Raw genomic sequence first — 23,983 nt, forward strand, 5'->3', positions numbered from 1 at the left:
ATTTTCTGTTGGTCTGCAGTGCCGACACCTCCATCGGGCCCAAGAGATTGTTCTGTAGCCGCCGGTCCTCAGTACAATTAATGCGGCATCTTCGGGCCAGTTTCCTGAATGCTGCAGTGCACAAAGCTGTGGGAATAGGCTCCTACCCGCAGCCTGCGCCTGACCTGGAAGCCTTCTCTCTGACATCGCAACATCAGAGGGAAGGCTTCCAGATGAGGTGCAGGATGTGTGCGAGGAGCTGCTTCCCACAGCTTTGTGCAATACAGCACTCGGGGAGCCAGCCCGAAGACCCTGTGTTGATCGCACCGTGGACCGGCCTGAAGCTAACACCGGTGGGGCAGGCCAGAAGGCAAGGCACATGGAGGGAGAGAGACAACAACAGTAGGGGAAATGCTTTTATTTTTTTTATTTAGTGATTTTACATCTGCCCTAATTGTCTGTCCTAACTGTCTGTTCAGGAAGAAATACATTTGTTTGTTTTTCTCTGGGGGTTGTACTGCTTGCAGAGTCTTGCATCTTAGGGTTTGTTTGTGAATATTAGTACTTTTAGTTTTTGGTCCTGCATTTGCATCTGTTTTCTGGTAGGAATGAATGTTGAAAAGCATACAGTGTGCTTTGTGTATTTTAATTTTGTGGTTAACCATTATGTGTTGTTAATACAATTATATTGTGTGTGTATATATGAAAAATGAATGGAAAAAATGGTGTTACAATTAGTACTATTATGGGGGCGGAGACTGGGTGGAGATAGGCACGACTTAGCCCAGTGTTCTTCAACTGCCGGTCCGCAAATAATTATTTTATTTCCTACGGTCCATAGGTGTCAAAAGGTTGAAGAACACTGCTTTAGAAGGCAGCACAAGAAATGTAAAATTTAAATGTTTATTTTTTTTACTCCTAAACAAGTGGCAACACGAAGATCTCCTGATCAGCAGACCTCAAACCTTGTCTGTCACTCCTCCACTGCGTTCTGCTATTTTAGCAAACATGAAAAAGAAACTGCATGCACTTAACCAGATTGAAGCTTCAGTTGCAACAGTTCAGGTAGTACATCAGATTTGTTTGTTCTGAATGTGGTCTAAACATGAAAATGTACAATAAAACTCTTACCAATTAATAAAATATATCTGGGGATATTTGTAGTTACATAGTGATAGCAAATCTTCTTTCAGAGGTTTTGAAAATGCATTTTGTAGCAGAATTAGGTTTTCAAGTTAAGCATAATCCGTTTATGGGTTTTATTCTTCAGAAAAGGACAAATGGATCAGTCAGAATGACAAGTACAGGATTTTCTGGTGTATATCAATATTGTGGGTGATGCCTGAATCTAAACTAGGTAGAAGTCCTCTCCTGAAAGTAGAATTGGTATGTCTATAAAGCCTATTGGTTAGAACAGTGGGCTGACAACCAGGAAAGCCTGGTTTAGGTACTAAGGCTGCTGTTTGATGTGCCCAAGATCATTTAATCCTCTATTGCCTCAGGTTCAGTTTGTAGATCCTTCGGCGACAGGAAAATACTAAGTGCACCTGAACGTAACTCACCTTGAGCTACTAATGGAAAAATATGTGAGCTAAATCCAAACAAATAAGGAACCTACGTAATAGTTTAATATGTACATTAAGGGTGTTTTGTGCATGCTATGCAATAAGGCCTTAATTTATATATTTAAGATGGCTTCTATGACATTGTGTGTGAGCTGTAGAGTTGCTGTTGACCACATTTATATGAGGTAAATTCATATGCAAATGGGGTTTTACTCATGCCTTTAGCAAATAGTGTGCTTTCCATTGATTCAAAGCCAGAAAATTTGGCACCTGATTTGTAAGAAGTATTAATATTTTATTAGGGCCTCATGTTTTAGAAAAACCCTGGATCAGTTACAAAGGATTTCTGTATTCCTGCCTCACAAATGGCTTGGAAAGGAAGGGAAGGAAATCTCCCTGTGATAAATGGTTTTGTCACTTTGGGATTGCTATCACAAAAAATTTCCTGCAATATAGTGATGGTAATTTTATAACAAGTTGCCTAGGTTTGGAAGCAAGAATGTACCTATTTCATAAAGGCCTACATGCCTTTATAAAACACTAGTGGTAAACTGGTAGACATCATGGCTAGATTGAAGCTGTGGATGTTTGCGCCTGCTCTGTATGAAGTGTGCTCATAAATTGCAACTCTGATCAAATTTGGTCCCAGAATATGCATATACACAGGTCGCAATATGCACTAGTATGTGCTGCTCAGTACACTTTGTAAAACACGGTTGTATGTGCAAAAAGGTTTATTAAAACGGCCCCCACTGTAAACCTGCATCTGCAATTTGGAATCCCTAAAATGGAATGCATAGCTTGTGAAATTTTTAGTGAGTCATACTTTGGTAGTTTTTTGTTTGCTCTTTTTGTATATATGTGAGCTGTATTGCAGGAGCCCCTAAGTACATTTGTACTATGAGGCCTAGAGCTGAATGCTTTAAACTAGAAATGGAAAATGGGAGGAAAAATAATTCCAGTTTAATTCTCTTTAGAGTTCTTTCAAAGCAAACAGGGCTAATGCTAGCTTATTCCATATCAATAGGGATGGTGTGCTGAACCATAGGGTTATCCATCTGTGCTCATGAGCATACTGCAGTAGATATCTTTTCAACTCCTCCTCCTTCTCCACGGTCTCTGCTGCCCCCTTTAGTTCTTCCTTGTGAAAGTGAGCATGAGTATAGGCTTTGATGGCCTAGGGGGGAAATTGGGAAGGTTATGAAAAGTGTGTCTTGACTGTTTCTGCAGTTAGGTCTTTGGTCCCCCTCCTCTTAAATCCTATATCTTAAAATTTTTGGGGTCAGCCCTAAAGCATTTGGAAGCTATTTTTTGTGCCTTAATGTTGCTGTCGTGGCCATCTTGGATTTCCCAATTTTTTTTTTTACCTTATAATATCTAGGCATGGTATGCTGAACTCCCCACCCAGCAATTTATTTTATGTGCTTGCTTTCTGACTGAAGCTTAATGGTCAGCTCCATAACTAAGATTTCACTCTCTGACTTTTGGATTAGGAAGAAAATATATTGGATTACAAAGGAGGAATGGTTGAGTTCCATAAATGTTCACACTATTTGTTTGTTTCTTACTTAACTTGTATTTTCCTGGATTCATTGTGCCTCTCAAAGGCTTGTTAATGTTTAACTGCATTACTCTTTCCTCATTGATTGTTTTAACATCATCTGAGCGTATCAGACACCTGGTTTGGGGGAATTCCCTGTATCCCTCCTTCTCCTATCTTCTGTAGGGCTGTTGCCAGCTTTGGTACAAACTGAAGAGGGCAACAGAGACTGGAGAAAGAGGAGGAGTTGAAAAGCTGTGATTGACATCATCTGCAGTATGCTCGTAAGCACAGATGGATAATCCTTTGTTCAGCATACCATCCCTATCTACTGGAAAAGATATCAAGGTAAGAAACTATTCTCTTTCTTTCATGTTTACAATATAGTAATAGTACACATCTTAAGAAGAAGAAAAAAAAGCTTGTTAAACTGTTCCCTATATTTATTCTGAGCTGTTCCTGAGAATCCTGTTTCTGAAGTTCTGCTAATTATGGGTCATAGATCTGCTCTGCCCTTAATAAGCTGAGTAGAGGTTTAGAGCTTTGCCAAGGCAAGAATTTTCAATAGTATACAAAGCTTTTTTTGTATTATAGGAGAAATTATCAGGGCTAGAAGCAAGCATTGAGCAACGCCTGAAGTGGGCAGGAGGAGCTAATCCTGCTTTGGCACCAGTCCTGCAAGATTTTGAGACAACAATTACAGAAAGAAGAAACCTTGTCCTTAAGGAAAGCCAAAGAACAAGCCAGGTATGTAATTGTTTGGTTTATTTTCTGCTTTGAGTTGCTACATTTCTATCAAATTTACTTTTATAAGTTCAGAATAATAAAGCATGGAATATTGATCTCTTTTTAGTAAATATTTGCTGCTACAGTAAAGGGAATGTTAGACCTTTTTTTTTTTTTCTTTTCAAGATAAGCACATTTTCTAGTGCAATATGTATAGTGGTCCTGAACGCTAGGTTTATGCATTTGAAACCACAATTTGATTGCAGAATGCTGTCAATCATCTTTTGAACTCTGCCTCCTTCCCAGGGAGCTGCTTCTGCCCCCTCAGGCCCAGATTCTCAAAACTTTAATGCTGTCGCTAGACTGTTTTCCAATGGTTTAGCCTGTACACATTTTAGCGTCGGTTTATCAAAACGGATTATCTCTGTCTTTAGCTAGTTTTCTAGCACTGACATGCAAATGGGCTCTTCAACATTGAAGTGAGCCATTTTCTAAGAGTGGCGTCGGCTTTTGTTGACAAAAATCAGCGACTGGTCTGGGGGTGCCAGTAAAGTGTCAGCACTGTTAAAAGTGCATCTTGTGGCATGTGTTTTACAGTGGCTAATGAAAAAAAAATAAGTTACATGATTCTCATAAACTGTAGCTGGGGGTTTTGTTTTTTAGTGGGAATGGTAAAATCACACTTCTTGAGAGCGTGTATGATACCCACGCCTTATGTATTTGTGGCTGTGGTTCATGATAAAATTTTACATTCAAAACAAATTACAAGATTTACCTGAATTATAGTAGTTTTTGGGAGAGAAAGGCATGTTTTAGGCATGCTTGTTAAAAGCCAATGTTGCTTCTCCCATCCTTTTGTCCAATAGCTCTGGCATACCTATGATTGACACACCATCCCTGAAAAGTGTTTGTAACTCACATGTTTTCTATACTGGGTGATGTTGGAAAAGTCTGAAACACACAGACCACAGTGGAGATATTTGGAGATGTTGGTGTGCAACTTTATTCTTCAATCATGAAAACCTGTGCGGTGGTTCAACACACACGTGTTTCGGTCAATATGGCCTGCCTCAGGAGCCTACAAACGTACAATATACACACAAAAAATTAAAAACATGATATACCATGGTCATCAAATAATTGTTAATCAAAATCATGAGTAAAATGATACATCAATAATTGATGAAACATTAATAACCAATGGTGTCATCTACTATTGGTAAGTATTAAGAAATAACATGAACCAATAACATGTAAATTAATAATACCTCGTAGTGGTATATCCGTCACACATGGATAGACTAACGTATATAAAAAAAGTATTTACCCATCTGTGCTTAAAAGGTAGAGAGAGATGAATACCAACATATAAAAACCAAATAGCCAACAAGGGTTTATTATTACATTAGACTATACAGTGCGGTGAAACCACTTAAAAATTATCAGTGTGAATTTTACAATAACACACATGAAAATACATTAATACATTACCAGGACTCTGAGGACTCTCTCTGGCCAGCCAGAGTATCTACAAAGAGGTCTGGAAGAGAGGCATAAAACTTAATTTTGTAAACTTCTTGAACAAACTTCTATGACCCAATGGTCTGCGCCTTTCTGAGCCCAAACTGACCACAAGGCCAACAGCCTACCCCTTTATCTGGGGGGGGGAGGGGGGAGGGGGTGTTGGTCCCTGTTATGATGTCACTGTGCTTTCTTGGAGGTCAGAGAGAGACAAAAAACAGAGGCTTGCTGTCTGCTGCCCCCACTGAACCTCTGCCATGACCCCTAAAAGACCTCTGCATCATTTGGCCTTCTGCATAAGGGCAGAATCTTCGAGAACCTTGAAAATTCCCACATTCCAGACCTCAAGCCACTTGGTGTCTGCGCCTAGCAAGGCCTTAGAGCAATGGTCTGTAATGAAAGGGAAGCCCACTCAGAGTGGCTTGTAGAGGATAAATTTCCTGCTCACTGTCTGTTTCATGGCATCTGCCGAGCGGAGATACCATATGCTAACACCTTGCTCATACATTGCTACTGGATCTTTGTGCCATAGAGCTGGAACTGGATGAAGATTCGGGCTCGAGCAGATACTCTATATGCTTCATCATGCCAAAGAAAGGCTCAGACAACTGAAAGTCAATTCTGGACTACAAGTCAGTCAGTGCTGCACTGAAAGTGCAGCATTTCTGCATGGGGACCGGTCTGTTGGTCCTAATGGCAGTGGCGCTGGGGGAGTGACTTGCCTCCCTCAATGGAGGCCTATCTCCATATTCCCATTTTTCAGGCCCACAGGAGATACACTGCAGCCAAATTAATTTTTGGAAGACATAAATATGATCATGCCTCTCCATTGTTGAGGTTACTTCATTGGCTTCCTGTTTACTGGCAAATTCAATTTAAGTGTGCCAATGTAATTTTTAAAATTTTACATGGAATTTTTTTGCCTTTATTACCTCTATCATTTAACTCTCTTCGGTTTCACACTACCAGGAATACACATACATTTAAATTGCTCTTCCCTTCTGTTAAAGGGATTAAAACCCTAGGTAAATTCTCACATTCCTTATCCTATTCCTTGGTAAAAATTTGGAACGATCTTCCCTCGATTATCAGAATGTCATTATCTCTATCTCTCACTTTTTAGGAAAAATCTGAAAACTTATCTCTTTCAGAGATTCTTAACTGAGGACTGATCTAATTTATTGAAAATTTTTCTATTACTTTCATTATTGTTTTATATTATATTCTTTTAAATCTTTGTTAGCCGGCTTGAGTCTTTGCTGGAATGATCCGTTATATAAGATGAAAATTAGATTAAATTGTAGTTTCATGTGTTGAATAAGCATTTCCAGTACTCAGCACTCCCCTTCAGCCTCGCAATGGCATCTTGCACATTTACCAAGGTGATGGTGGTGGTAACAGTGCACCCCTCTGCAAGGTAGGGATCCAGGTGCACCCATATTTGGACAATTGGCTAATCAGAGCCCTATCCAAGGAAGAAGGCGAAGTGGCAGTTTTGCCACTCCAGTTGGATCTTCTCACTCAGGGACCAATCTCTATTGAGAATTTGGAATATTTTGGGCTTATGGCATGGCTCTTGAGCGGGTGCCCCTGATGTGCAAGGATTACTAAAATTTGATCGTCTCCATTCTGCTGAGAGCTAAGACCTTCTCCCTTTTCCCCCTCCAAAGAGCCTTAAGGTCTCTCATAAAGCCTTCATTGAAACCTATTCAATACTTGGCTGTGTCTAAAGGTGGATGAAATAATTCCTCCAAATAGCTAAAAATACCCTTTACCTCTTGGAATGATTCTGCCTCCCAGATAATTAAAGCATGCAACTTGTTCCTCCAGTACCAAAAATAAGGGAGTTGGTTAAGCACACGTTTTTCCCTACTATGTATTCTTTGCTTGGAAATTGTTTATTGCCCTACCCTGAACGCCTTAAAGGCTGGGTATATTAAAAATAATTCCAATTCCTGTTAGCTGAAGAGGAAATCCTAATATCTGTTGTAAATAATTGATCAGAGCCACCCAAAAGTCCTAATCTGCCTGCAGCTCCATAAAGCATGGAAAAAATGTGTTATGAACCTTACATTTCAAACAGCATGCTGTGATGGCACAACATGCATGAAAGGCTTGCTTCTGGGAAAAATATGCTGTATGAAGAATATGAAACTGTTATTACCATAACTGCCCTATGCACAGTCTCTGGAATGGCTTTGATTAATGTTTTAAATTGGATTATATTCAAGAAACACCCCATATCTAGATTCCAAGCTACCCTCAAAGAATCATACCTGCAAGGCATTTGGATATTGTATAACTCTTTCTGCAGCCATCTAACATATCCCCCTACAAGAACTCCCATCGAGGAAACAAGCCCTGAGAATCTAAACTGGAAATATAATGGGGCATTTGTAAATAAGCAAATCCATCTGCTGGCCCAACAGTAAATCTCTGTGTAATGTCAGCAGAAGACAAGAGGGTCCTGTCCTCCTGCAATAAATCCAAGTTAATTTTTTTTTGTGTTTGAGATACTGTAGCAAAATACCCACACATTGAAATGGCCCATCTCAATAGAAAAGACTCCCCCCAAACCCTTCATAAAGAATCAGTCAGCACCTCAGATTTAGGCATATAAGAACATAAGAAGCGCCATCTCCGGAACAGACCCTAGGTCCATCAAGTCTGGCGATCCGCAAACGCGGAGGCCCTGCCAGGTGTACCCTGGCATAGTTTTGGTCCCCATATCGCTCCAAGCTTCTCGTAAAGAGAAGTGCATCTAGCCTACCCCTACCCATGTCACTTCATGCCACTCATAAGGAGATGTACATCTAACTTACCCTTAAATCCTAGAATGGTGGATTCCGCAATTACCTCTTCTGGGAGAGCATTCCAGGTGTCCACCACTCGTTGCGTAAAGCAGAACTTCCTGATATTTGTCTTGAACTTGTCCCCCCTTAGCTTCAGCCCATGTCCTCTTGTCCATGCCACATTGGACATTGTAAATAACGTTTTTTCCTGCTCTATTTTGTCGATTCCTTTCAGTATTTTGAATGTCTCAATCATATCCCCTCGTAGTCTCCTTTTCTCAAGGGAGAACAACCCCAGTCTCTTAAGTCTTTCCTCGTAATCCAGGTTCTCCATACCTTTCACCAGCTTTGTTGCTCGTCTCTGCACCCTCTCTAGCAGTACGATATCCTTCTTTAGGTATGGAGACCAATGCTAGACGCAGTATTCCAAGTGTGGTCTGACTCGCTCTATAAAGCGGCATTATGACTTTCTCCGATCTACTCGTGATTCCCTTCTTTATCATGCCTAGCATTCTATTCGCGTTCTTCGCTGCCGCCGCACATTGCACCGACGGCTTCAGTGTCCTATCGATTAATACTCCCAGGTCCTTTTCCTGTTCAGATTTTCCCAGAGTTGCACCTGACATACTATACTTGTGTTCCTTATTTTTTCTGCCTAAGTGCATCACTTTGCATTTTTCCACATTAAACTTCATCTGCCATTTATCTGCCCAGTTCTCCAATCGGCTCAAGTCACTCTGGAGTTCTTCACTGTCCTTCTGCAATTTGATGGCCCGGCATAGCTTTGTGTCATCTGCAAACTTAATGATCTCACTGGATGTTCCATCCTCTAGGTCGGGGGTCGGCAACCTGCGGCTCCAGAGCCGCATGCGGCTCTTTTCCACCTTTGCTGCGGCTCCGGAAGTGTGTCACGCAGGCATGCACCTTACAAGTCCAGCGTCGCGGCGGGAAATAGCCATGCTGAGCAGTGAGCTCAGCACATACACAGATGAAAGCCTTGCTTGCTGATTGGTCCGGCGGCCCCGCCCCGCCGTGCCGCCGGACCAATCAGCAAGCAAGGCTTTCATCTGTGTAGTGCTGAGCTCACTGCTCAGCATGGCTATTTCCCGCCGCGACGCTGGACTTGTAAGGTGCCTGAAAAAGAAATCATCCTGGCCGGGGTCGGTGTCATGCTCCGGAGATCTACAGCCTTCCTATCTCCCTCTCCCTTCTACCTGCTTCCGGCCACATCCCCTGCTCTGCGGCTCTCTTCGGCAACTCAGCAGCAGCGATCGACACAAGCTTCTGACGTCGGGGCCTACCCTCTGCGAGTCCCGCTTGTTTCAACTTCCTTTTTCCACAAAGGCGGGACTCGTAGAGGGAAGGCCTCGATGTCGGCAGCTTGTCTTGATCACTGCTGCTGACGAGTTGCTGAAGAGAGCCGCGGAGCAGGGGGGTGTTGCCAGGTGCAGGTAGAAGGGAGAGAGCCAGATGCAGGACTCGTGGGTGAGGGAGGAGAAGAGAGAGAGAAAGAGAGAGGGGAGGGAAACAAAAGGAAATCTTTCATACTGGGCTGGGCCGGAGTGGAGGGAGGGTGGAAAGATTCTAGCTACAGGGTGCAGTAACAAAGGAAAAGGGGGGGAAAGCTGAAAATGGAGATAGTGACACAAAGAAGAGAAAGGGTAAGCAGGACCTACTGAATAAGGATAGAGATACAGAGGGGACATGAAGAGGAGGTGAAATAGAGACATAGAAGTAATGCTGAAAAAGTGGGGGGGGGGGAGATAAAGACATTGAAAGGGCAAATGGTGAACATGGCGTAAAGATAAGGACAGAGACAAATGAAGATTCTGAAAAAGTGGTGAGATAGGGATATAGGTGAGATGGACACAAAGAAGGGTGATGCTGGAAAATAGGTGGAATGGTAATTCTGACAGACACAGAAGGGAAATGCTGGATCAAGGAGAGATGGGGCTCAGGCTGGATGGAATGAGGAGAACTGCCTTGTTGGCCCGGAACTTCCTCTCCTACGTCAGAATTGACGTCAGGGAGCGGAATGCTGGTCAGCGCAACACTTCTGCAGGGAAAGCTTGGGACGGCGGTGGCTTGGGGGCTGTTCCCCGATTGCGGTGGCAGCAAACCGAGTGGCTTGGGGGAGGGCACGGAGACAGAAAGAAGGGGGAACAGGGAGACAGAAAGAAAAAGTTGGGGGAGAGAATGAGGTCTGGAGGAGAGGAAACATACAGGAGGCTGAAAGAAAGGAAGAAAGATTGGATGCACAGTCAGAAGAAGAAAGTGCAACCAGAGACTCATGAAATCACCAAATAGCAAAGGTAGGAAAAATGATTTTATTTTCAATTTAGTGATCCTGTATATAGCATTAAGATAAGAAACAATATATGCAGTGTTAGATTTGTTTTATAATGGTTTTGCGGCTCCAAGTTTTTTTTTCTTTTCGAAAACGGGTCCAAGTGGCTCTTTATGTCTTAAAGGTTGCAGACCCCTGCTCTAGGTCATTGATGAAGATATTAAATAAGATGGGCCCAAGTACCGAGCCCTGGGGCACACCGCTAGTCACATTTTCCCAGTCCGAGAACTTCCCATTTATGCCCACTCTCTGCCTTCTGTTCTCCAGCCATTTGCCTATCCATCTTAGTATATCTCCTTCTATTCCATGGCCCTGCAGTTTCCTGAGGAGTCTTACATGTGGAACTTTGTCGAACGCTTTCTGAAAATCCAAGTATATAATATCCACTGGTTCTCCATTATCAATTTGTCTGTTCACTGTCTCAAAAAATTGAAGTAGGTTTGTCAAGCATGACTTCCCTTTCCTGAATCCATGTTGGCTGGCTTTCATCAGGTTGTGTGTGTCTAGGTGCCGGGTTATGCTGTCCTTGATCAGCGCCTCAACCATCTTCCCAGGGACCGACGTGAGACTCGCAGGTCTATAGTTGCCCGGTACTCCTCTTGATCCTTTTTTGAATATCGGCGTGACGTTCGCTATCTTCCAGTCGTCTGATATCTGCCCTGTTTTGATTGACAGGTTGGCAAGTTTTTGGAATAGTTCTCCGATTTCCACTTTTAGCTCTTTCAAGACTCTCGGATAAATTCCATCCTGTCCAGGGGATTTGTCGCTTTTGAGTTTGTCGATCTGGCGGTATATCTGGTATAACTGTAGAATTCTCCATATATCTGAAAATGCTCCAACCAGGTAAGAAAAGCCACTAGAAAAGGTTAAAATAAGAGAGCTACCAAGATGATAAAGGGGATAGAATTCCTCTCATGAGGAAAGGCTAAAAAGGTTAGGACTCTTAAGCTTGGAAAAGAGACGGCTGAGGGGAGATATGATTGAAGTCTACAAAGTCCTGAGTGGAGTAGATCGGGTACAAATGGATCAAGTTTTCACTCCGTCAAAAATTACAAAGACTAGGGGACATTCTATGAAATTACAGAGAAATACTTTTAAAACCAATAGGAGGAAATATTTTTTCACTCTGAGAATAGTTAAGCTCTGGAACGCATTGCCGGAGGTTGTGGTAAGAGCAGATAGCATAGCTGGTTTTAAGAAAGGTTTGGACAATTTCCTGGAGGAAAAGTCCATAGTCTTATTGAGACTGCTTGCCCTGGATCGATAACATGGAATATTGCTACTCTGGGTTTTTGCCAAGTACTAGTGACCTGGATTGGCCACTGTGAGAACAGGCTACTAGGCTTGATGGATCATTGTCTGACCCAGTAAGGCTATTCTTATGTTCTTATGTAAAAGAATCCCAAGATTCTATAAGAGAGACCAATAAATCATCTATGAAAGCAGCTATTTTAAATACACCTTTTCCAATTTGAATACCTCGAATACAGGATTGTGCTGAATCTCATCAATAGATCTAAAGTTAATGCAAAAAGTAACGGTGAAGGTTGGAATATATTCAGATGTAGATCAATAAAAGCATTCTTTCAAAGCAGGTTTTGTGAGGGTATTGTGCACAACTAGACTTAATCCATTGCATATTATAAGTATCAACTTTATAGACATCGGAATAAGGAAGGGAAACTATTAACCCGATTAATTTCATCTAAAAAGGGCCCCAGTAGGATTCGGGCCTTGATAAATGAGCAAGGGAAGCGGGTTATAACAGATCCAGAGATTGGTGATATTTTTTTCACTATTTTAAAAATCTGTGTGTCCTCCCCCCCCCCCAGTTGGAAAAGGGATTGTTGGCAGGTCCCTATTTGGACGGAATAAGGTTGCCTTGCATCTCTGAGAAGGATAGGGAGAGTTTGAATGCGCCAATTACACCAGAGGAAGTGTACTGGGCAATTGGGAATAGTCCTCTGATAAAGGCGCCAGGTGAGGATAGAATGCGTATTGAATTTTATAAACTCTTAAGAGAGGAGATTATCCATCCACTAGCTAAGATGTTTAACATTATGGTTAGTGCAGAGGCTTTATCGGAGGGTATGAATATGGCTCGAATTCTGGTGTTGCTAAAGCCAAATAAAGATCCAGAAAAAGTAGGTTCATATCGTCCTATTTCTTTATTGAATACGGAGATTAAAATGTTAGCAAAGATTATGGCAAATAGGATGGCTGTTGTTCTGCCTTTCCTTATTCATGATGCTCAGGTTGGATTTGTGAAGGGAAGAGCAATAGCTAAAAATGTAAGAAAATTGTTGTTATCTCTGGAACAGCGGGCGATGTATAATATACCTTCTGTGTTGGTTAGCTTTGACACTGAAAAGGCGTTTGATAAAGTAAGGTGGGATTTTCTTTATGATACATTAACATCTTATGGTTTTGATAGTTTTTTTGTATCGGCAGTGCGTGTATTATATGCTCTTCCACAGGCTAAATTGGTGTTAAAGGATTTTGAAATTGATAAGTTCCCTATTTTCAGGGGGATGAGACAGGGTTGTCCCTTATCACCGTTGTTATTTGTACTTACTCTGGACCCCCTTATTCGGGATATATATGCAATGCCATCTATACGAAGGATTGACATCGGAGATAATACTTTTAAGTTATCGGCTTTTGCAGATGATATTTTAGTACACCTTTCGGATCCTTTGCCTTCCTTGATGGCATTATTAGATTTGATTAAAGAATACGGTGACAATGCAGGTTTCAGCTTAAATTTAGATAAATCAGAAGCATTAACGTCCTCTGTGGAGGTTCAGGCTTTATGGGGTTCGGAATTTCCATTGACTTGGACGCAAGGGCAGTTTATGTACTTGGGGATAATAATGACTATGTTGACTTCTAAATTATATTGCCTTAATGTGGATAAGCTTCAGCAAAAGATGGAGCTTTTGCTAGATACCTGGCGGACATTGCCCCTTTCTTTGATGGGTCGCATCTGTTTAGTTAAGTTGCTTATTTTTCCCAAATGGTTATATATGTTACAGACTTTGCCATTGTGTTTACTAAAGAAAGATTTATGTATCTTTTATAAAAAGTTACTCGTTTTTGTTGGGTGTCCAAGAAACCTAAAATAAAATTGACACAATTACTGGGTAACTGGAATAGGGGGGAGGGTTAGGATTACCAGATATGAGGATCTATAATTATGCGTGTCTCCTTCGTCATTTAGGAGACTGGGTAAATATGACCAGCATTTATACCCCAATTCAAATGGAACGGGAGTTTTATGCTCCTTATGATGTGTTTGCATTATTACATAGTACCCGGAGGGCATTGCCCTCTTTTATTCATTCAAGCGTATTATTTAACACACTAGCTGATGCCCCGGCGTTGCACGGGTATTTAATTATAGCAATAACACTGTAAATGGATTCAAATAAAGATACTTTATAGTGGTGAATGAAATTATTTTTTTACAGCTTAATAAAAAGTACAATATTCAAATTATAATGTGAAATATTTGACAAAATGAATACAATACAACTAACGCAAAACGTGATTATAAACAACATTTTTAGTTTCACCTCCTGGAGCAAGAACATATAAATTCTTGGGTGAACCCACCCTTGAGCAAGCAACATAGAGTTGTGGGCCACGAGACCCCCAGAACATATCACCCCAGGTAGTGAGGGATCTGCATACCAAGTTTCGTTCAAATCGGTCAAGCCGTTTTTGAATTACTGTGAGAATGGCAGCTTTTTACATTTTTTCCATTGACATGAATGGGTGAAATCTGATTTTCTGTTTGTAGCTCCGCCCACGTGTGCAGGTGGGCCGCGAGACCCCCAGAACATATCACCCCAGGTAGTGAGGGATCAGCATACCAAGTTTTGTTCAAATCGGTCAAGCCGTTTTTGAATTACAGTGAGAAAGGCAGCTTTTTACATTTTTTCCATTGACATGAATGGGTGAAATCTGATTTTCTGTTTGTAGCTCCGCCCATGTGTGCAGGTGGGCCGCGAGACCCCCAGAACATATCACCCCAGGTAGTGAGGGATCTGCATACCAAGTTTCGTTCAAATCGGTCAAGCCGTTTTTGAATTACTGTGAGAATGGCAGCTTTTTACATTTTTTCCATTGACATGAATGGGTGAAATCTGATTTTCTGTTTGTAGCTCCGCCCACGTGTGCAGGTGGGCCGTGAGACCCCCAGAACATATCACCCCAGGTAGTGAGGGATCTGCATACCAAGTTTCGTTCAAATCGGTCAAGCCGTTTTTGAATTACAGTGAGAATGGCAGCTTTTTACATTTTTTCCATTGACATGAATGGGTGAAATCTGATTTACTGTTTGTAGCTCCGCCCACGTGTGCAGGTGGGCCGCGAGACCCCCAGAACATATCACCCCAGGTAGTGAGGGATCTGCATACCAAGTTTCGTTCAAATCGGTCAAGCCGTTTTTGAATTACATGAATGGGTGAAATCAGATTTTTTGTTTGTAGCTCCGCCCACGTGTGCAGGTGGGCCGCGAGACCCCCAGAACATATCACCCCAGGTAGTGAGGGATCTGCATACCAAGTTTCGTTCAAATCGGTCAAGCCGTTTTTGAATTACTGTGAGAATGGCAGCTTTTTACATTTTTTCCATTGACATGAATGGGTGAAATCAGATTTTTTGTTTGTAGCTCCGCCCACGTGTGCAGGTGGGCCGCGAGACCCCCAGAACATATCATCCCAGGTAGTGAGGGATCTGCATACCAAGTTTCGTTCAAATCGGTCAAGCCGTTTTTGCGTGATCGCGGCACATACATACACACATACATACCTCCGATTTTATATATATAGATTACAGGTGGTATGGCGTTGGCTTGTGCAAATCTTGGGAGGGAATCCGATGGTTACTGATCTCTTGCCTTTGCAAGGTAATCCGGCCTTTCTTCCGGGACGGGATTCTAGAGAGTATAGACTATGGGGAGCGAGAGGAGTTTCTAGTTTAGAACATGTTTTGGGGGCTGAAGGGGAATTGCTGACCTGAGCAGAATTATTAGCTAAGGTAGGGGTTACCTGGGGAGTGCAGTTTGCATGTTTTCAAGTGGAACATTATGTGAGATCCCTTGACAGAGCACAATTGAGTAGGCATTTGGGGGCTAGATTGCGAGAGATGTTTACTAGGGATGAGGGGATATCTCTTTCAGTCTAATATTCATTCTAGCTTACAAAGATTACCAGAGAAAGAGTACCAGTATATTCGGGATAAATGGGAGAGAGAATTACAGCTTAATTTGGAACAATGGAATGTAGCACATACTTTAAGGGCGACACCTGGGGTGACATCATGTGCATGGTTAAGAGAAACGTATTATAGGGTAACTTTACGTGCCTATTTTACTCGTGTACAGTTGTTTTATAGTGGAGGCCTTTCAACTCCACTGTGTCATAAATGTGGGATGGGAAGTCATACTTTGGGACATGCATTTTGGTTTTGTCCCTTTATTCAGCACTTTTGGAAGCAAATAATATCTTATGTCAAATAATTGGAAGATCCTTGCGATGTTCTCCGACCCATTTTATTTTGGATTTACCTGAGGCTTTTGGACACTTACCCAAGGGGCATAAGGCACTGTGTAGGAAGATGAGTTTATTGGCAAAAAAATGTATTCTTCAATATTGGACGATTCCTGATCCGCCAAAGTTTTGGCATTGGAGAAACCAGTTACATCAGTTGGCCATCTGGGAAGCTAGAGATGCTGGAAGGGCTAGGAAGCGAAAAATGCTGTTTTTGCAGATCTGGGATCCATATTTGCAAACATTACATCCTAAAGGTCGAAGTGCGGTTTTAAGTTGGGTATCCTAATTGGGTTTTTATTTATTTAGTAGGTTTGGTGTTTTGTTGAGATGGGGTAGAGAGTACCATTGGGTGGTGGGGGGGAGGTTTGGGGAGGGAATGTAGAGAGTATTTATATGTGTTTGTTATATTATTGTATTTGATGCATCATCATTGTATTTAGCATTTGTGTCTTCAACTATATTTGATGTTGTTTGCATCAATAAAAATTGTTTAAACCTAAAGTAGAGGTGGGCAATGTCTGGCAGCAGAGCAGAAATAACTAGAGAAGTGGTAAAAATGCTTCATTCTGAGCTGCCATCAAAATGTATAATAAAAATAGCAGATAACTTCTATCACTATTAAATCAATAGAATTCAAGGTAAAAAAAAAAAAAAAAAAAGACAGCACTGGACCAAAATGCTGCTTCTAATAGGATTAATTTTATAATGGGAACCCTGTGTGAAAAGTCCAAAAGGTTCTGTCTTATAAAGGCAATATAGGAGCTTGTTGTGTGCCTTTTATAAATAAGTTACCCTAGTAGTGCACAAATGCTCTTACAAATTCATGCCTGTTTGAAAAAAGGTGTTTGTGTCTTCTATGCATGTGCACATGTTTTATAAAATATATATGTAACCCACAACTGCCCCAAGTCAGTCCAAACTACATTCCAAGGAGCACCCCTGAGCAGAATGCATATAAGTATGTGTCATCTTATTGGTACATGCACTTATATGCATGTACTGCAGTACAGTTTTATAAGAGCCTTTTTCATGTATAAAACGATATGCAATAGATTAGTTGCTCAAATATTGTTCTAGGAAATCATAGCTGTGATATAGAGTAAGAGCCAAGTATGTTTTCCGGAATTTGAACCTCATGTCCTATGTTCGCTGCTCTTATTTTGGGGGATTGGGTTTTCTTTTTATTGCTGCTATTTAATCAGTTTGCTCTTACTTTCAGTATTTACATCTTTTCTCATGTCTTAGGTTACTTTCCTCTGTAGCAATATCATTCATTTTGAAAGTTTACGCACCCGAACTGCAGAAACTTTAAACCTTGATGCTGGTTTGTTTGAACTGATCAAACGCTGTCAACAAATGTGCTCATTTGCATCACAATTCAACAGCTCAGTGTCCGAGCTAGAGCTTCGACTGCTTAAGAGAGTGGTGAGTATGGTTTATTATGTATTTTGGATAGGTGAGAGGGAATGTGACTTAGGTCCATAAATACATAAAAACCTCAAGGCATCATTGTGCTTAAAATTCAAGAAGTTAGCTTTATTTTATAAATGTAAGAAATGGAAGCATCTTCAAATTCTAGGAGGTCATCTCAAAATTAAATTAAGCTATTAAAGCTTTGTTTTCCATCTTGATTTGTTAGGTGGTCATAAGAAACTTTCAGATCTAAGGGCTCCTTTTACTAAGCTGCGATAGTGGTTTTAATGCGCGCTTAGCGCACGCAGAATTGCAGCACTTGATAGACACTAACGCCAACATTGAGCTGGCATTAGTTTCCCCGCGCTAATATTCTGCGCACGCTAAAAACACTAGCGCACCTTAGTAAAAGGAGCCCTAAATGTGGGCTGCTGCTTTTTAATATTTTTTTTTTATTATTATTGAAAGAAAATCTGATAAGAGGAAATTTGAAACTATTAAAGTAAGAAACATTTCTAAATTATGTAAGTTTTGATGAATGGATTGTGATCTTTATTGACAGCCTTAAATAATAATTCATTGTGTTTCAAATTAAGTATATTTTCACAGAATTGGCAACTAAGCAAGATTTTCAGTAGCTCATATCTATGAGGTAAGCAAAAAGTAAACATTTTCCTTTAAAAAAAATTTGACTCTCTTTTCAGGGCACAAATATTGAGCATCCAATTGGAAGCCCTGAATGGCTTCTTTCAGCTCACAAACAATTGAGCCAAGATATGTCTACTCAGAGGACAGTTCAAGCTGATAAGGAGCAGCAATTAGAAGCTGTGTGTGAAACCATCCAGAATTTAGTAGATATCATCAAAACTGTGCTGACTGGACATAACAGACAACTAGGAGATGTCAAGCATTTGCTTAAAGCAATGGCCAAGGTAATATTTACAAGCACTTTATATGTCTTTTTGGTTGGTTTTTTGTGTTGGTTTTTTTTTTTAAAGGGTACATTTTAACAATTTTTACCTTTTCCTATATCCTTTACTGTTCATATTTTAAAAGGGTATGCAAAAATGGAGAGACAGACTGACATATAATTTATTTTATAAACATATTATTTCAAAGATTTTGAAACTGGTTTCTCAAATATGTCATTCTGGACCATATGTACTATACTTCTCTTGTCTCCATTAGGAAGCTGGTTTAGTGTTTTATTTAATTATTTAAAAAATTTATCAACCGCCTATATCTAGGCGGCATTACAATAATAACATGCACAGAATATGACAAACATGTTGGGTTACAGGTGAATAATCACATTTTAAATAGATCTTTACAGTACAATTCATCTTAAAACCAGCATTCAACATTTCAACTTTATTGAAATGCTTCTAAAAATAGTGTAGTAGTCATGTTATTAGTTTTGGAGATAACTGAAGACTTTGCAGATTGTGATTAACTTTTCATTTGGACCTGCAAAAGTTATTCCATGATTTAGTTTGAGATGATATACAAATTGGTTTCTTTATCAAGAAATCTATATGAGGAGGAAGGGAACACAGGGTACAGAATGCAGTAGTAAGAGATCTTTAAACAAGATGGCAAGAGTACTACTACTATTAATTATTTCTATAGCACTACCAGACACACGCAGCGCTGTACAGTCACAAAGAAGAAGAAAACAGTCCCTGCTCAAAAGAGCTTACAATCTAAACAGCCAAGACAGACAAACAGGATGTCATGGATACAGTTAAGGGGAATGGTTAATCAGCTGGCTGGGTTTGAGGGCAGAGGAGTAGGGTTAAGGATTGAAGGTTATATAAAAAAGGTGTGTTTTCAGTCTGCTTTTAAACAAGGGAAGAGGCTTGACGGACAAACTCGGGTAATTTATTCCAGTCATTGGGGGCAACTAGATGAAAGGAACGAAGTCTGGAATTGGCAGTGGAGGAGAAGGGTAAAGCTAAGAGCAACTTATCTGAGGAATGGAGTTCTCTGGGAGGTGTATAAGGAGTGAGATTCAGGGGCAGCAGAATGAACACACTTGTAGGTCAGCAATAAGATCTTGAACTGTATGCGATGGCAGATGGGGAGCCAGTGAAGTGACCTAAGGAGAGGAGTGACATGAGTGTAGCGAGGTTGGTAGAAGATGAGTTGTGCAGCAGAGTTTTGCACAGATTGCAAGGGGGAGAGGTGACTCTGTGGGATACCAATTAGAAGTAGATTGCAGTAATCTAAGTGTGAGGTGTTTGAGAGCTTAGACAAGGGTCCGAGTAGTGTGCTCAGAAAGGAAGGGGCGAATTTGGTGATAGTGAAGAGATAAAATAAATGGCCAATCAGAGACTTCCTTAGGCTCTTTCCTCAACGACACTGGCCCTAAGGCCTAGTGTCATCGCAGAGGGCAGGAGGTGTTTTCAGTACCTCCTGCTCCCAAGTTTAAGGTATGGGGCACGGAGCCTGGAGGGGGGGAGTAGGCATCCTTCCTGCCTTTTTCTTTGGGGGGAGGTCTTCCCGGCAGGAAGAATGCCTTTTTTTGTGGGGGGGGGAGGGGGTGAGCGTGCGCCTTCGTGACAGGAGGGAGCGGGAATCCCTCCTATTTATTTTAGGTTCGAGTGAGTCACCGCAATTGTCAGGGGAGGGGGCACACGATTGTCGGGGGGTATTGGAGAGGGCCAGCAGTGAGTGATTTTTTTTTTCTTCTTTTTTTTAATGGGACAGATATTTTGTGTGTTTGCATGGGGTTTTACTAATTTGCATGGCTGGATCGGAAAATGGGTGATCGAGGGTAAAACACACGGTGGGCTGTTTAGTGAATCGGGTCAGTTAGCAGCAATCGTTGCTAAACCCGTGAAACAGGTTTAGCGACAATCACTGACTTTAGTGAGTCTGGCCCTTAAAGTCAGTGGAGTTCTTCCACTTATTCATATGCTAATTTCTGGGTGACGCATTCAGCAGTGTTGCACCTGCATCATTAAAACATTTTTTTCTTTCATTTTAGGATGAAGAGGCTGCTCTAGCAGATGGTGAAGATGTTCCCTATGAGAACAGTGTAAGGCAGTTCTTGGGTGAATATAAATTGTGGCAAGACAATATCCAGACTGTTTTGTTTACGCTAGTACAGGCTATGGGTCAAGTACGCAGTCAGGAGTATGTGGAAATGCTACAGGAAATCACTCCTACTCTGAAAGAGCTGAAAATGCAAAGTCAGAGGTAATATTTTAAACTTTTTATGGGCATCTTAAAACCATTCTATTGATAATTTTCAACATACAAATGATTATGGTCTGTATTATATCTTTTTTAGCATCTACAACAATCTAGTGGGTTTTGCATCACCACTGGTCACTGATGCTTCCAACGAATGCACAAGTCCAACGTCTTCCGCTTCATATCCGCCCAGCTTTGCTGCAGGTAATGGAGTTTTAGAAAAAGTTTATTATAGATATTGAGAACTTTGTTTGAAATGATATTTGATTTTAATCTTATAGAATATGGTGTCTCATTTATAAATAAAAACACAGTATTTTAAATGGGGAAAATACTGATGAACTGAAACTGTTTTTATATGAGAGTTAAATTTTATCCAAATTCCCTAAGGGTAAATAATAAACAATTCCACTTCTGCCTTTCACATGTCCCGTAACTTTGGGCAACTCATTTTATCTGCTTTGCTTCAGGGACATATAGTACTTAGTATATAGCAAGGTTTTACAAAAAGAATTTAAAGGTATTGAGTAGATTCTATTTTTTTCCTGCATTTTAATTGTTTTTATTTTGGTTTTAATAGCAGTACGTAGCAATACAGTTCAGAAGACCCAGCCTGAGGTCATGTCACAGAATGCAAAAAAGCTGATTCAGAAAAATCTTGCAACATCAGCAGATACTCCACCAAGTACAGTTCCAGGAACAGGCAAGAATGTTGCCTGTAGTCCAAAGAAAGCGGTCAGGGATCCTAAAACTGGAAAAGGTAAATTGAGCATGGTTAGTGTGTTCTATCTATTCTGGCTTCTAGTATTCTTGGTTTAGGGATGCCTAGAACTCCTGGTGACATACCTGCTACAATTGATTTATCTTCTATATACTTCTCTGTGTTTCCTAACTTCGTCCTAGCAGCACACTTAACCAATCTTGTTTTCAGGTTATCTGTAGTGCATATGTACAAGACAAACCATGCCTGTTCATTTTGGTAATCCAAGTCCTTACTGAATATATGCCTCCAGAACAAAGTTAGGCTTGTCTGATGAGACAAAGCATAGGAATATATATATATCTGTGATCTCTAATCTCTACAAGGTCCTGACCTGTGCAGTGAGTTCTCCAAATATAACTTTGATCAAAGAAAGGTTTATTCATTTAAAGGCAATGGGAGTCTTGGCATAAAAAGCTGAAGTCTAAGTGGTAAATTTTGTAAACACTTTAAAAAATCTTATTTTGTACATAAAATAGCATTTTCTTTGCAAAAATATAAAAAGCACTTATAAAATAACTAGGATCATGTAAATAGGCACTGCCAACAGATACTTCAGTGCAGTATTTACACAGGCATCCCCTGGGCCAGAAGTTAGGTGGACCTGGAGCAGGGTGAAAAGATGTGGGGAGGCTAGACATGTACCTATTTTATGAAGGCAACATATGTGTCTTCACACTCTAGACACCCTGTTAAAATGACCTTCCTCATGTTCTTAGATGGATGGAGTACCTTCACTAAGGTTGCAGATATATATATATTCCTATGCTTTGTTTTTCCTACTGTCATCAATAAAGGAAGCAGTGATATTCAAAGCTTCTACCAGTGCAGCACAAAGTGCTGTGAGAGCCTAGCTTTCTTCTACCCTCTGTTCTACATCGGAAATCCTTCCAGTCCCTGATAGTTCAAAGAAACCAGTGCCTTACCTTGAATTCAGTCTGTGCATTTCCCTTGCAATGGCAATTGTACTACAGAACTAAGAAAGGGCTAATTGTAAAAATTGGTTGTGTAATATGTTTTATTTCATGTAAAAAAAAAAATGTATCTGCATATGTCTGTTTTTAGCTGTACAAGAAAGGAACTCGTATGCAGTTAGTGTGTGGAAGCGAGTCAAAGCCAAGTTGGAGGGCAGAGATGTGGATCTCAACAGGAGAATGTCTGTTGCTGAACAGGTAATTTTTTGTTTTAATTCTATATATTTACTGATCAGTTTTTAGGGATTGTACCTCAGACTTGTCAAGTCTCTGCTATAAACAGGAAATGCGTACCTTTTTAGTAGGTGATATTTCACATGCATGCTGAAGCAGGGATCAATTGTAATGGCTTACTGACAAGGGGGGAGTCATAACAGCCTAGGAGGAGCTAGAAGGTAAAAAAGAAACCCAAACGTGGTAATGTATGTTGAGGGGGGCACAAATGTAAACATCGGACCCATAGTTGTTTTGCACAAAACAACTAAGCAATAAATTGGAGGTATAATACTATTTTATTTATTGAGATTTATTAATCATCTTTATTAAGGGGTTCACCCAAGGTAGTGTACAGCCATTACAGCTTGAATAAAACAACATAATAGTAAAATGACCAAATATAAACAGAAATGCAATCAGAGGTAAACTTAGAGATGACAAATTGAATCATGGTAACTAATGTGAAACAGTATCAGAAATGTAGACATTTAATAGCACTGTAGCAATCATATAACATAAATATGATAAATGCAATCATAATACAAATGATACCAACTATAATTCCCTCTCTTTGGGCTAGGAGAGGGAGAAAATGTATTTTTCTGCTTTATTGTATTCCACTCCAGCTTCACCTGTACTCTCATGTCTCTTTTCTAATAGGTAGCACAGAGTTGGGGGAAAATGGGACATGGGGCAGCTTTTTGGGATCCTAGGATTGGGAGGGAGGAGGAAGGTAGACATTCCAGAGCAGGGACAAGGGAATGCTTTTTTTGGATGAAGAGATACTAGGGTCCAGGATTGGCAACCATGACCATTGGTCTGACCCAGTAAAGCTAGTCTTATGTTCTTATGTAAACCATTCTAGGCCAGTTACTGGGCAGACTTGTACGGTCTGCGTCTGTGTATGGCCGTTTGGAGGAGGATGGGCAGGGGAGGGCTTCAATGGCTGGGAGGGTGTAGATGGGCTGGAGTAAGTCTTAACAGAGATTTCGGCAGTTGGAACCCAAGCACAGTACCGGGTAAAGCTTTGGATTCTCGCCCAGAAATAGCTAAGAAGAAGAAAAAAAAAAAAAAATTTCAATTGAATCAGGTTGGGCAGACTGGATGGACCATTCGGGTCTTTATCTGCCGTCATCTACTATGTTACTATATATTCTCCATCACCTCCCTCAAGCTCTCTGCTAATGCTATGTTAGGGAAAATATTGAAGGGTCCATCCCTGTTCCTCTGCCTTAGACTGTGAGGAGAGGGGGATAAGGTAAATACTGAAACAGGGTGAAGTGAAGGACAGTGGGGGGAGAGGACTTGTGTTCTAAAAAATGGGATGGAATGTTTAGGGGTTGGAGTTGGTGTGAAAGGAGGTAAATGCTGAAGTGTGGTGCATGAATTCTTGA

At 40.7% G+C, this 23,983-nt stretch overlaps 1 protein-coding gene across 2 annotated transcripts in view; it reads left to right on the forward strand.

The window, feature by feature from the left end:
• The window catches only part of SMG1 (SMG1 nonsense mediated mRNA decay associated PI3K related kinase), a 257,696-nt gene that overhangs the window by 232,083 nt on the left and 1,630 nt on the right, over positions 1-23,983 (forward strand). For both annotated transcript variants that reach the window (XM_033962915.1, XM_033962916.1), the window contains 8 exons: positions 907-1,044; positions 3,679-3,831; positions 17,274-17,453; positions 18,146-18,373; positions 20,431-20,642; positions 20,737-20,843; positions 21,220-21,399; positions 22,465-22,571. In XM_033962915.1, coding sequence (XP_033818806.1) covers positions 907-1,044; positions 3,679-3,831; positions 17,274-17,453; positions 18,146-18,373; positions 20,431-20,642; positions 20,737-20,843; positions 21,220-21,399; positions 22,465-22,571 — 1,305 coding nt within the window. The remainder of the gene's footprint in view (positions 1-906; positions 1,045-3,678; positions 3,832-17,273; positions 17,454-18,145; positions 18,374-20,430; positions 20,643-20,736; positions 20,844-21,219; positions 21,400-22,464; positions 22,572-23,983) is intronic.

Source organism: Geotrypetes seraphini, chromosome 11 (genome assembly GCF_902459505.1).
Source record: "Geotrypetes seraphini chromosome 11, aGeoSer1.1, whole genome shotgun sequence".
Classification (NCBI taxonomy): Eukaryota; Metazoa; Chordata; class Amphibia; order Gymnophiona; family Dermophiidae; genus Geotrypetes; species Geotrypetes seraphini.